Below are 14,152 nucleotides of genomic sequence, written 5' to 3'. Positions count from 1 at the left end.
ATACCACCATGGGCATGCAATCAGCATAATCCAGACTAATGACCTGATTACTTCAGCAAATAAGTGATGATGTGGGGAGGGGGGAAGGGGGCGGTGGGAAGACTGCTCCAGAGAGATCATTGGCCCTAGGCCCTGCCACACGGAGATATAGAGGCAGAGAGAGAGACCTGAAGCCTCACATCATCCATTAGATGCTTAGCTGGTGGGAACTGCAGTTCTTTCCTTGATGGCTCCCCAATAACCTTCTGTAATCCCTCTCTGCTAATGCTAGTTCAAAGCTGCTTTCTAATATTTGCCTTGACTGATTCAATAATTTATGTGGGCACCTTTGTATCTAATGAACCATCAGTAAAGAATAAATATTCATTTTAACAAGTATAAATCAGGTTGTGAGCTAAGTTGTATTTGCTTAGCACACCAAACTATTCTGTTATTGTTAAAAAAAAAAAAAAAAAAGGAGGGAGGGGAGTTAATCACCTGATTTCTTCATGAATATATGACAAAGGGGAAAAAAGAAGAGAGGGAACAAAGATAAAAGAAAGTTAATAGACATCAACCAAATGCAACAAGTAGACCTTGTTTGGGTCCCAATTTGAATAAATCACCTAAAAAAGAGCATTATGAGATAATTGTGAAAATTTAAATAAATATTTAATATAAGATATACAATAACTATTGTCATATTAAAAATACAATGGTATTACAATTATGTTTTCAAAAAATGAATGCATCACAAAAGATACATACCATATAAGTCCATAAAATGCTTAAAAATGGCCATGCTAACATACAGTATTAGAAGATAATGTTTATCTATGAAGGGAGTAGTGACAAGAACTGGGCATGACAGGAAGTTCTGGATACTGTTAATGCTCTGTTTCTTGATCTGAGTGCTGATTACTCAGGTGTCCTCAATTTATAAAATGTTATTTACATACATGAAAGTGTACACATTATATGTATAACACATAGTAAGATAAAAATAAATAACTTTAATAAGTTAAAAAATATAACATTAAAGTTCTTATATTTTAGAGATACATATTTAAGTACTTATAAATAAAATTATATGTTGTCTGAGATTTAATTTAAAATAATCCAGTGAGGAAGAAAAAATGTTGGCAGTAGAGGGGAGAGAGGAAAAGATAAAACAAGACTGGCCACTTGTAGATACTACTGAAATTGGATGAAGGATACATGGTGGGGGGATTCATTGTGCTATTTCTTCTACTTTTCTGTATGTTTTAAAATTTCCACAATTAAAATTTTTTAAATTAGCAAGGTACAAATGAAAAAAATATAATAGTCATCCATTCCTCATATCATATACCAGGATAAATTTCAAATAGAACTAGTATCTAAATCAGGGGTGAAATCTATTTTTGTATAGCCATAAGAATGGTTTTTACATTTTAAACCATTGTTTAAAAGAATAAGACAAAAAAGAATTATGTGATAAAAAAAAAAAAAGATGTTTGTGCCCACAAAACCTAAAATATTTATGTATGGCAGCCCTTTACAGAAAAATGTACTGACCCCAGAAAATGTTACAAAGGAAACCAGAAAAGTATCAGAAGAAAACACTGGTAAACCTAGGGAAGGGGAAGTACTTCCTAATGACTCAAAATCCAGAAACAACAGGGGGAAAGACTGATAAATTTGATGACATACAATTAAAACCTTACTTGTGACAAAAAAAACACCCCACTAACTAGGAAAAGTACCTGCCATTTACATAAGAGATAAAGGATTAATTCCTTAATATAACAAGAGCTACTAAAACATTTTAAATAAAGCACCAATAAGTGAAATGTAGGCAAAGGATAATCTATCGAAAAAGAAATACAAATAGTCCTTAAACATATAAATAGATCCTCAATTTAGTTCGTAAGAGAAATATAAATGAAAACTAAACTAAATACATTCCTTAGCTATCAGATGGCAAAAATACAAAAGTTTGCCAACATATTTTGCTGACAAGGCTCTGAGGAAATAGGTATTCTTATATTCCCATTGCCAGAGGGAATGCAAAATAGTGTAGTCCTGAGGAAGGGAACTTGGCAATATCACTTCAAGGAAAAATTCTGAAGTATCTTTCAAAGTCCTGGCAAAAACATAATATGATATATATGCATCACAGCATTATTTATAATAGTCAAAGCCTGGAAACTTCATATCCATCAACAGAGTAGTGGTTAAAATAAAACAGGATACACTGACACATGATGACCTATGCAACCATAAAAATGAATGAGGGACAATGTTATATGATGATATGTAATGATCTACTGTTAAGTGGGGAAAAAAAAGGGAATGGGAAGGTATTTCTAGTAGGTTACTTTTTGAATAACAAGACAAGGAGGTAATAAGAATACACACACATGCACATATGGGCCTATTATTTTTTTAAAAAGCAACAATGGAAGGATAAACCAAAATGAATAAAAATGGTTGGTTACCTCTAGTGACAGGGAGAAAACAAATGAAGGGGTTGGGGATGGACACTAGTCTTCTCTGAAAATGCCTTGGTTCAATATTGTTTTGACTTTGGAGCCATGCAAATCTTTTACAAAAATAAAACATACAGGGAAAAAAAGTAAAGTACCACCTATCAAATGAAATATGACAACACTGTCTGAACAAACCTTCCAGGGAGGCAGAACTTTCTAGGCTTGTTCTGCTGAAATCAATGCCCTTAGTCCTTGTGGTGGCACTGCACTCTTGGGAGGAAGTGGTTCCTTCCAACTCAGGGCAGGCATCTTCGTCCGTTAAAGAGGTAGATTCAGAATCCTGGGCTCCCACTGAAGAAAGACTGGTACGATCAGAACTTTGATCCTAAGGACATAATTATAAACTTACTTTCCTTCATATTTAAAGTGTATTATTTAAAGTCACTTCTAAGGCAGAGGAAGTACTTAATTACTCAGATGATCAGTTAATCAACATTACAAGAAAAAAACAACCACCAATTTTACAAGTGCAAACTACTTTGGATCAACATGTGCTATAGATCAATTTTTAAGACAGCATTTTAAAATTAGATCAAAATAAGTATCTGTTAGTAAGATAACCTTGCTGACTTTATAAATCTCTATTTATTGTTAATTTCCTCTCTGTAAATCTCAGCCCAGGATGATATCTTAGAAATACATTTTATTCTTTAAAATGGATGTTTACATTTTATTCATTTTCACAATAATCCAGGCTATAAAGACATATTTCTAGTTTTCACTTTTAAGAACACCAACATTAATTTTTTTCTGGTTATACGATAATCCATAAGAAAATCTGGTAGATATAAATTTTTGTAGGCAGAAAAAATTACTATCTATAATTCTACTGCCCAGATAATACAATTGATTTTTTTCTAGTTGAGAGTGTGTTACTGAGTTGTTATTTATAAAATTATTCAAACATTTTTATGGGGTTTTTGGCTACATCTCATTGTTGTTTTTTTAATCCACACCCAAGGATATGTTTTTTTCATTGATTATGGAGAGAAAGGGAGGAGGGAAGAAGGGAAGGAGGGAAGTGGGGAGAGAATGAGAGAGAGAGAAACATTAATGAGAGAAACAATGATCTGCTGCCTCCTAACTGGGGATTGAACCCACAACCCTTCCATGCAAGGGATGAGGTCCGGGCAACTGAGCCAACACCAGCCATGGCTTATTGTATTTTTAAAGTAGGTGCTCAAGGGATTATAATATACATACCTAATCATTTTTGATCTACTTAAAGTTAGTACTGTATCACTTTGTATATAATAATATCACTATAGGGGAGTGCAAAAGTAGGTTTACAGTTGTTCCTATGGAAAATACAATAATTAATAAATAAACGAATAAACTTTCACATACTCACAACTGTAAACCTACTTTTGCCCCACTCTGTATAATAAACTTCAGTAGGGTGAGTCCCTTTACCACTACAAAACATCACATACATATTTTGAAAAATCCCATGAAATAATGTTGTAACGTTTGTTTTAGACAATTATAAGTATTTTAAGAAATTTAAGAGTAAAGAAGTAGTGTTTATATTAACCAGTGGTATCACTTATTTTCAGCCTGAAGAACTTCCTGTAGCACATCATCTAGAACAGATCTGCTGGCCAAGTGTTCTTTTTCTTCATTGAAAAATGTTTTTTATTTCACCTTTACCCTGAAGAATATTTCCACTGGATATGAATTTTGGGTTGTTGACAGGTCTGTTCTTTTAACACATTAAAGGTGTTGTTCCACTGTATTCTTACCTCCATGGATTGTGATGAAAAATACATGGTCACTCAAATCCTTATTCTTCTGTAGGTAATGTGCCATTTTTCTTTAACAGCTTTTAAGATATTTTTTTATTCTTGTCTTCTTTTTTTCAGCAATCACTTTCTCATTAGCAGATGCATAGCTCTGGTTTTGAGTAGTCTGCTTATGTGTGTGTGGGTATTGTTTTCTTTGAGTTTATCCTGTCTATAGTTCACTGGGTCTCTTGTATCTATCTGTAAATCTAAATCTCTTACCAACTCTAGTAAGTTTTAGCCATTATTTCTTCAAATATTTTTTCTACCACTATTTTTCTCCAGTTCTTCTGAAACTTCAATTATATATTATACCTTTTGATATCTGTCCCCAAAATCTGAAGTTCTATTCATTTTCATAAAATATATTTTTTCTCCACTTTTTTTCTTTTTTATTCTTTCCCTATTCTTCAATTATATAGTTTCTAGACTCTTTCCTTTGCCATCTCCATTCTCTTATTGAACCCATCCAATGAGTTTCAGAGTATTTTTTATACATTTTAAAAATGAATCCTATTCCTGCTGAGAATTCATGTGTTTTTCTTTACCTCAGGGAATTTAATTATAATAGCTGTTTTACAGTTTCTGTCTTATAATTCCAGTGTCAGGGCCATCTCAGGGTTATCTTTCCCTTGAGAATTGGTCATATTTTCCTTTATATATATCAACTAATTTCTTTATATATCAACTAATTTTGGATTTTATTTTAGACACTGTGAATTTTATGTTGAGTAGTCTGAATGCTGTTATAATCTCTTGAAGAACATTGATGCTTTTGTTTTAACAGGCAGTCAAGTGAGTTATTTCAGATTATAATTTGTGTTTCAATTTTTGAGACTTGTGTGGGCCATACACAGAATTAGGGAATCCCCTTCTTTCAGATTCCCCTCAAATGTTCCAGCCCACAGAGGCCCCCTTCCTTTGTCCAGGAAATATGGGGTTTCTCTTGAAGTTTTAGCTTCCAAAGTATGTGCCATGTCACGTTGTGATGGGAACCTGCTCTAGAGGCAAATATGAGTAAAAAAAGAAAATGGGAAATTCTTCTCTGTGTGAATCCCTCCTCATAACCTGCCTGATTTTATTTTCAGGATCCTTAGTTGTTGATGTTTTTTTTTTTAAAAAAATATATTTTTATTGATTTCAGAGAGGAAGGAAGAGGGAGAGAGAGATAGAAACATCCATGATCAGAGAGAATCATGGACTGGCTGTCTCCTGCAAGTCCCCCACGGGGGATCGAGCCCACAACCCGGGCATGTGCCCTTGACCGGAATCGAACCTGAGACCTTTCAGTTCACAGGCCGATGCTCTATCCACTGAACCAAACCAGCTAGGGCCTTAGTTGTTTTTTTGTATTCTGTGTGGAGTTTTTAATTGTAATTGATGGGAAGGACAGGTGTTAGTGGCTATATGTTACCAGAGTGGAACTAGAACTCTCATCTTAATTTATAAAGAATATTATTGCTGGATATAGAAAAATAGGTTGGCAGTCATTTTCTTTTTGGTTAATCCTCACCAGGGAATATTTTTTCCATTGATTTCTAGAGAGAGTGGGAGGGAAGGAAGGAGGAGGAGAGACAGAGAGAAACACTGATATGAGAGATACACATTGACTGGCTGCCTCTTGCACGTGCCCTGACCAGGGCCCCAGAGCAAACCTGAAATCTAGGTCATGTCCTTGACTGGTAATTGAACCCAAGACTCTTGGGTGTGCAGGCCGACCACTGAGCCACACCAGCCAAGGATAGCTGGCAGTCATTTTCTTTCAGCACCTTATTGAGGTAATTTGAGTTCCAGAAGAAGAAGAAAGAATTGGATACAGGAACATTTAAAAAGCTAATTGCCAATAATTTTCCAAAAGAAAACTAATTAAAGATGTCAAGGTACATATTTAAAGTATCTACAAATCTCAAGCAGAATACAAAAAAAAAAAAAAATCATCCTTCAGTTTTGAAATAGATGAAAATGAAATGCAAAGAAAAATCTTAAAAGAGCCAGAGAAAAGAGATATATTAAATTCCAAGAAACAACAATAAGTAATTGACAGATGCCCTAACTGGTTTGGCTCAGTGGATATAGAGTGTCAGCCTGTGGACTGAAAGGTCCCAGGTCCCATTCCCGTCAAGGGCATGTACCTTGGTTGTGGGCACATCCCCAGTAGGAGGTGTGCAGGAGGCAGCTGATCGATGTTCTTCTCTCATCGATGTTTCTAATTCTCTATCCCTCTCCCTTCCTCTCTGTAAAAAATCAATAAAATATATTTTTAAAAAAAAGACAGTTGACTTTTGAACAGAAATTATGATGTCATAATATGCTGAGAAGACATCTTTAGAGTGCTGAAAGAAAATGACTGCCAGCTGCCCTCATCTACGCTTCAGTGTAGATATTTTCTACTCACTTCTCATCTAGTTTACTAGCCTTTATTTTTTCTGTGTTTTGTCTGCTATTAAATCCAACTACTGCCCTCTTAATTTTTGTATCTTTTCTGGTTCTAAAATTTATAAGTGATTCTTTTTTATGTGTTTTCTTTTTTTTATTGATTTCAGAGGGAGAAAGGGAAAGGGAGAGAGACAGAAACATCAATGATGAGAGAGAATCATTGATTGCCTGCCTCCTGCATGTCCCTACTGGGTATTGAACCTACAACTGGGCATATGTCCTGACTGGGAATTGAACCTTGACCTACTGGGCCATGAGTTGATGCTCAACCACTGAGCTACACTGGCCGGGCTATTTGATTCTTTTTAATAAATAATTATCTGGTGAAATTTTGCAACTAGGGAGCTATTTTTTAAACCTCTTTTCTGTATTTTTTTTTTAACACAATTATTTCAAAGTCTCCGGCTATTCAAATATTTGGATCTCCTAAAGATCTATTTCCAATATCTGTTTTTCTTGTAGTCTTGTCTCTTGGCATAGCTATTTTTAATTGAACAACAGAATATAAAAAAATTGTATGGACTCCAGATGATGTTCTATTTCTCCAGAAAGGGTACACTTTTTCTTCTTTCTGATAAAGGCTGATTATTTTAATCTAACCACAGACTGAACTGAGTCAAGCCTGGGTTTCAGTTTTGGTCAGGCCCAGTCTACCTCCAGTTTGCCAATGATCCTAAGGTATAGCTCTACAGGACTTCCAACTAAGGGCTTAGTGTATTCACCAGCACCCCCACCCCCTTGCCCAGCAGCTCATGAACTCTAGCTATTACTAGTATATTCCCAGTACCATAAAACTTCTTATCTCTCAGAGACTTTCTGCTTACCTTTTTTAGCCTCCTGTCTCATGCAGTTTTAGTGTTTGAAAAATGTCTTGAAGGAAAAGAAATTGTGTATTCGAAGACCCTCAGGTCTCTAATTTTGTTTCTCTAGCTCTATATAAGATCTCCAAAGCTCTGCTGCCCCCTTCACCTCTCCACAGCCCTCTGATACGACAAAGCCTGGATTTGCAAACTCTTGCTCTGCGCTCAAAACAAGCAAATGACTTCAGGGAAAAAGTAGCTACAGAACTTCAGCTCACCTCTGCAAGTCTTCTCTCTCTAGAATCTTGTCCCTCTATTTTCTAATTGCTTCAGCAGTTCTCTGATGACTTTGAACAGCTACTTTTTATATTTCATCTAGCTTTTTGTTCTTAGGACGTATGTAGGTAGATCACAAGCTACTCCATTCTAACCAGGAAAAGTCCTATGCCTGGCTGGTAATTTTTGAAGGCAATAATGAAGTGAGCATTTTCAGATAACACTAATTTTTACTCTATCTACAAATCACTTCCTTTCAAAAATCTAACTATAAATATAACCTTAGTGAATTTTTTTCAAGTTTGTATTCAAGTCTCAATTCTGATACTTACAAACCTCACACATCTGAAGAATCCTTTTTAAAAGCTGTGTTTAAGGAGAATGTAAAAAAAAAACCCAGACATCTCTACAAGTAAGGGAATTTTGGTGGTGATGGAGGATAAAAGGATAAGTAGAAAATACTAACAATACATACCTTAGATGATGTGGTATACATGGTGAATCTTGAATACCATTTGCTTGCTTTCTCTGCAACTCCTTTTCCAGCAGTGAACATACTGTTCCTTAGAACATCTAGTTTAGGTACTAGTAGTGTATCTAAATTAAATGAAGGTGATGAATGGGTTAATGCATCTTGAGTTTCTTCCCTAAATGGGCAAGAAGGTGAGAATGTAGGAGAAGACCAGAGTCTATCCCTTGGTCTGTCTTCACTTTTTGTATAACTTTTAGATTTGGTAAGTCTCATTGGCCTAGGAGAATTAGGAGGCAGGCTAGATCTTCTACACGCCTTGACCAATGTTGGACTTTTCTTATCGATTAATTTATCATCATATGCCCGTTGTAAATCAATGCTTGGTGTCCGACTTGTCAAAGGACTGGTCATGTTATTCATATACATCACGATTTCTTCAGCTAAATCACGCCTAGCAGATGGTGTTGAAATGCTTTTGCTGTCATCTTCATCTTCTTCCTCCTCTTCTTTTTGCTGCTGCTCAGTCTCAGCAACCAAAAGAGAGAGGGGGTCAAATCCTGTTGCAACGTCAGTTTTTTCAAAAGGTTTTACTGAAAAGCTGCTATTCATACGCTGAATCCTTTTGGGATTTTGTGTGGAAATATATCCCGTTTTTGACCCATAGGTTTCATTGTCTAAGTCTTCTAAGTCAAAAATTACTGGAGAATCCACTTTATCTGCCAAACAATTAGAACCATCAAAAGGTGTATCATCATCACTAGATTCCTTTTCTAGACTGTCTCTTTTTGATCGTAAAGATGGCCTTCCAATATCAAGACTATTTGGTCTTTTGCTTTTTGAGATAGCATGTGAAAGAATTTTTGCATCAGCTCCTAATTTTTCAACCATATCTCCAGGGTTTGCTTCCTGGTTAATTCTATTGAGCATAAGTCCCATCATTACTCCTCCACTATGATTGCGGTTTCTATTTCCCCAGGACATTTGCTGCTGCAAATTAGGTTCACTGCCATTTTTATCTCTTTTTCTGAAGCATCTACTTATGTTTCCTGTTTCATTTGTATCCTCAAAAGATGATATTAAGAGTGGCTCAGATGTGCTTTCTGAAAAACAAGAAAAGTGTTTTTAGCCATAAAAAATATAATGTGCTATTGTAAGTTGTCTTAAATATTTAAAATACTAATAATGAAAATGATAATAGTAAGCACTCATCAAGTGTCTGCTATTTGACTGATACTATACTAGGTACTTTATTTACATTGTCTACCCATAATTATTCCAACATCCTTATAGCTTGAGAAAAAACTGACACTCAAGAGAAATTAAATATCTAGCCCAAAGTTAGCCAGTCCTTAAATGACAGAACTGGGATTAAAACCCAGATTTGATGAACTATAAAAGGTATATTCCTACATGTTAGACTGCACTGCTTTTTAAAACTTATAAATTAAAATTAATATTTACTCATGGTATACTTAATAATAATATTACCCTATATAATAAAAGGCTAATATGCAAATCAACCAAATGGCAGAACAACTGGTCACTATGACACGCACTGACCAGGGGGCAGATGCTCAACACAGGCATCCCCTGTGGGAGCGCCACTCAGCCAGAAGCTGGACTCATGGCTGCCAAGTGCAGTGGTGGTGGTGGGAACCTCTCCGTGGCAGCACTAAGGACCCCCAAGGGTTCCTAGACTGCTAGAGGGAGCAGGCCGGGATAAGGGACCCCCCCACCCCAGTGCACGAATTTTGTGCACTAGGCCTCTAGTTGTTAATAATAATATTCATGTTAATTCCACTAAATTGATTAAATAACAATGGTTACTACAATTGTGGTTGTGTTAGATGACCTTAAAAGTCTGAGTCTTCTGCCTATAAAAATGAAAAACCAAACCAATTAAAGGAAGCTGTGATAGTTTTATCACACAAAAAAATATTTAATATGTTTTTATTGATTAAAGGGAGAGGGGGAGAGAAATAGAAACATCAGTGATGAGAGAAAAATCACTGATCAGCTGCCCCCTGCATGGTCCCTACTGGGGATCAAGCCCACGTCCGGGCATGTGCCCTGGCTGGGAATCTAACAGAGACCCCTGGTTCATAGGTCGATGCTCAACCACTGAGCTACACCAGCCAGGCAAGCATTGCTATATTAATAAATATAAAGTAATATGTAAAAAGCACTTTAAGAAGAAAAAATATTATGTATTGTTACCTAAACAATCTGAAGGACTATCCTTTTGCCCCTGAAAAACCAGGAACAATATGAATACTGTCTTCATTAAGCCTATAAGCTTAATTTAAAAACTGGCTAGGTATGCTGTACCCTCAGACTGATCATCTCAATTGCTCCCACTTCCCCCTTCCCAAAAGTCCCAACAGTGCAAACTCAAAAGATAGTATGTAGCTCGTAAGTTTGTCCCTATACTTTCTTATCATAAAAACTTGAATAAAGTATATTACAAAACACAGAATTCAAGCTACTAAACTATACTATGTGAGGATGCACAAATATATAAAAAATAATCCTGGAGAATGAAGATTTAAAAAATAAATATTTACTAGAAATACAGATACAAGATATACTGCACATAACAGAGGTATACTATTCAACTCACCTGTGCGTTCTCCCGATATTTTATCAGCACTGTTGTTATTTGTACTACTGAGGCGAACTATACTGGAAGAACTTTGATAATTGAGCTTCGGAAGACAATCAGCACTTCCTTTTGTACTCTCACCCTCTGACACTGTAAAAATTAAAATGAAATTGGTAAGATGAAAACTATATGAATCATATAAGGCATAAAAAGAAGTAGCTTTTAGTTCTAAATATTTCTCCTCCAAATAGGTAATAAGAAATTATCGAACTCCTCTGTATGAATTTGTCAATCACAAGTAATTACACTGATCTGAGGTCTCAAGGTATATATCAAATTACTATGTACTGGTTATGAATGGAGGTCCATGCATACATTTTATATTACTTCTTTGGTTGTAAATCACTGTTTTCAATGGGAAGAAGTAAGGGTGAGAATATAAGCAAAAGACCATTAATAAAAGCATTAAATAAAAATATTGTTAAACCTCAGGAAAGAGCCACTGTTTGGCCCTGGCCGTGTGGCTCAGTTGGTGGGAGTATCGTAGACCAAAAGTTTTCAGGTTTCAAACCTGGTCAGGGCACATACCTAGGTTGTGGGTTTGATTCCCGGTTGGGGTGCATACAGGTGGCAACTGATTGATGTTTCTCTCTCACGTCAAAGTTTCTCTCTCTCTCCCTCCTTCCTTTTTCTCTAAAATCAATAAAAACATATTCTCAGATGAGGGTTAAAAAAAAGATTCATTGTCTGAAGAAACAGATTTCTATTACAAGAAGAACAGTATTTAATTGGAGAGTGGTTGTGCCACTAAAACTATAGACTTCATAGATGAAAATTTTATGTTGGAATATTAGGTTGTAGAGAGGGCTTGTAATGGAAGGAAAGAATATTAGGAATATGTTGGAATATTAGGTTGTAGAGAGGGGCTTGTAATGGAAGGAAAGAGAAGTTATAATAGGAAAGTGAAAAATAAAATTAGTACTTTTATACTGAAAGCCAGTTGTATTTATTATTAATACAAGCCCACAATTTTATACAATATCAAATTAATACCTACAGGAACTAGAATCACTCCCTTTCTTATCTTTTTCTTCTTGAATGTCTTCAGTAGATATATCTCCTCTTCTAACTTCATCTTTGGATAATGAATTATATCCAAGATCAGACTGGCCACCTAGAAAAAAAAAAGGAAAAAAATCCCTATGGTGTTTATCATAAACTTCTTTACTGAGAACTGGAATTAGGAGCAACACATTACTATTCCTATTTACTTATATAAATTTTTCTGGATAACTTTCAATTGGAAGCATTATTTTGTTAGATTCCATCCCCCATCTCTATTAAAGTAAGAAAGGGATAATCTCAAAATTATTTATTTTTGGCTCCATGCTGCAGTCAAAAGCATATACATGCACACTACTAGCTGGGCTCCAAAAGATAAAGACAAACCAGACATTCTTTATACAAGTCCATGACCTTTCTAGTAAAAGTCTGAGTTCCAACTAAGCAATGAAGAAAAATCTGCAGGGAATTCATAACAGAACCTTCACACACAGGAAGCTGAATGTCTAAATAATTTTACCAAAAAAAAAAAAAAAGGGTTTATGTAAGTTTATAAGTAGGCAATTACTTTTTCTGAAAATTCAATTGAATACTGAATTGCACTTAAGTACAAATACGTGAGAATGAGAAAAAGAACATGTTAAAGTTATTTTTAAGAAATGCAAAAGTTGCATTGATATAAGAAAACTTCTAATTATAGTATTGTTAGAGATTCTCTACTTTGCAGCAAATTATTTTCACTAGATTAGCATCAAGACATAAGGTTTTGAAACCTAGTTCTCTATCCTAGCAGACATAATTTTAAGTAAACCATATAACCTTTTTTGTTTGGATCTCTAATTCCAAGATTTATAATACACACGGTTGTTATGATTATATGAGAAACTATATATGGAATGGTTTAAATACTTGTAAAAAACTATCTAAGGAAACTATATTAAGTATCACTAGATATTTAATACATTTGTTATACTTTTGAGTTTGTACTTTTAGTAATCAATTTTTCAGCTCTATTCCCAAAGAAATAAGTTAAAAATCTGACTATCACTCTCCCTTCCTCTCTGTAAAAAATCAATAAAATATATTTTAAAAAATGTGAAGATAATCTTGAAATTCATGCTTTTATTAGGCCCTGTACTGTTTTAAGATAGTCTTTTTTTTAAAAGGCCATAGTTAAAAACAAAAGATAGACTTCTTCTTTTTTAAGAGATAATGACTGAGGATGACTGCAATGACTAATTATATTCACATTGTATAATTAATAAAACCAGCCCCGTAAAAAACAACTATGAAAATTACATTTCAACACAATTAGCTTATATGTATATTCTTAAAAGCAGGCATAAAAGGAGACCAGCCAAAATGTTACTGTTTGCAAAGATAGTAAAACTTTATATTTTATGCCTTTATAGAAGCCTTTATATTTTATTAATGGTTGGAGTTTTAAATTTAAAATTTCTTTCTATTAAGAGGTAGCTCCTATATTTGAAAAGCATATGTAAATTTTTTTAATGTAATAATAAAAAGGACAGAATTATTCAAGTAATTTATTTTTTAAATGTCAGTTTTAATATTAGAGGATATGTACAAACCTATTTTAATGAAATTAATGCCATCTTCAGTGCTAGAATGCTACAAATTTTATATGTATTTAAATTATTTATTTGTAACTTTTTATTCTAATACTAGAGGCCCAGTGCACAAAATTTCTGCACTGGTGGGGGGCCCATCAGCCTAGCCTGCACCCTCTCGCAGTCTGGGAGCCCTCGGGGGATCTCCAACAGACAGCTTAGGCCCACTCAAGGACATTCTTAGCACTGCCACGGAGGCAGGGGAGGCTCCTGCCACTGCCATTGAGCTCTGCAGCCATGAGCCCGGCTTTTGGCTGAGCAGTGCTCCCCCTGTGGGAGCGCACTGACCACCAGGAGGCAGCTCCTGTGTTGAGCATCTCCCCCCTGGTGGTCAGTGTGCGTCATAGCAACTGGTAATTCTGCTGTTTGGTCGATTTGCATATTAGCCTTTTATTATATAGGATAGTTTAAGACTCACAAGGAATTGCAAAAATAATACAATACAGAAAAGTTCCTGTGTACCCTTTACTCAGCTTCCCCCGATAATAATATCTTATATGAAACAATAAATTGATGTTGATATGGTACTATTAACTCAGATCAGAGCTATAAGTTTCTTTATTTAAAACTTTAATTAAATTT

The 14,152-nt window shown here is 35.0% G+C and overlaps 1 protein-coding gene across 6 annotated transcripts in view; it reads right to left on the bottom strand.

The window, feature by feature from the left end:
- DENND4A (DENN domain containing 4A) overlaps positions 1-14,152 on the bottom strand; it is a 129,907-nt gene that overhangs the window by 11,105 nt on the left and 104,650 nt on the right. For all 6 annotated transcript variants that reach the window (XM_080687107.1, XM_080687109.1, XM_080687108.1 and 3 more), the window contains 4 exons: positions 11,935-12,051; positions 10,896-11,027; positions 8,279-9,375; positions 2,646-2,835 (listed from right to left, as the gene is read on the bottom strand). In XM_080687107.1, coding sequence (XP_080543233.1) covers positions 2,646-2,835; positions 8,279-9,375; positions 10,896-11,027; positions 11,935-12,051 — 1,536 coding nt within the window. The remainder of the gene's footprint in view (positions 1-2,645; positions 2,836-8,278; positions 9,376-10,895; positions 11,028-11,934; positions 12,052-14,152) is intronic.

Source organism: Plecotus auritus, assembly GCF_963455305.1.
Source record: "Plecotus auritus genome assembly, chromosome: 1".
NCBI classification, from domain to species: Eukaryota; Metazoa; Chordata; class Mammalia; order Chiroptera; family Vespertilionidae; genus Plecotus; species Plecotus auritus.
Note: the sequence above shows the minus strand (reverse complement) of the source record. Positions and strands in the feature narration are given on the sequence as shown.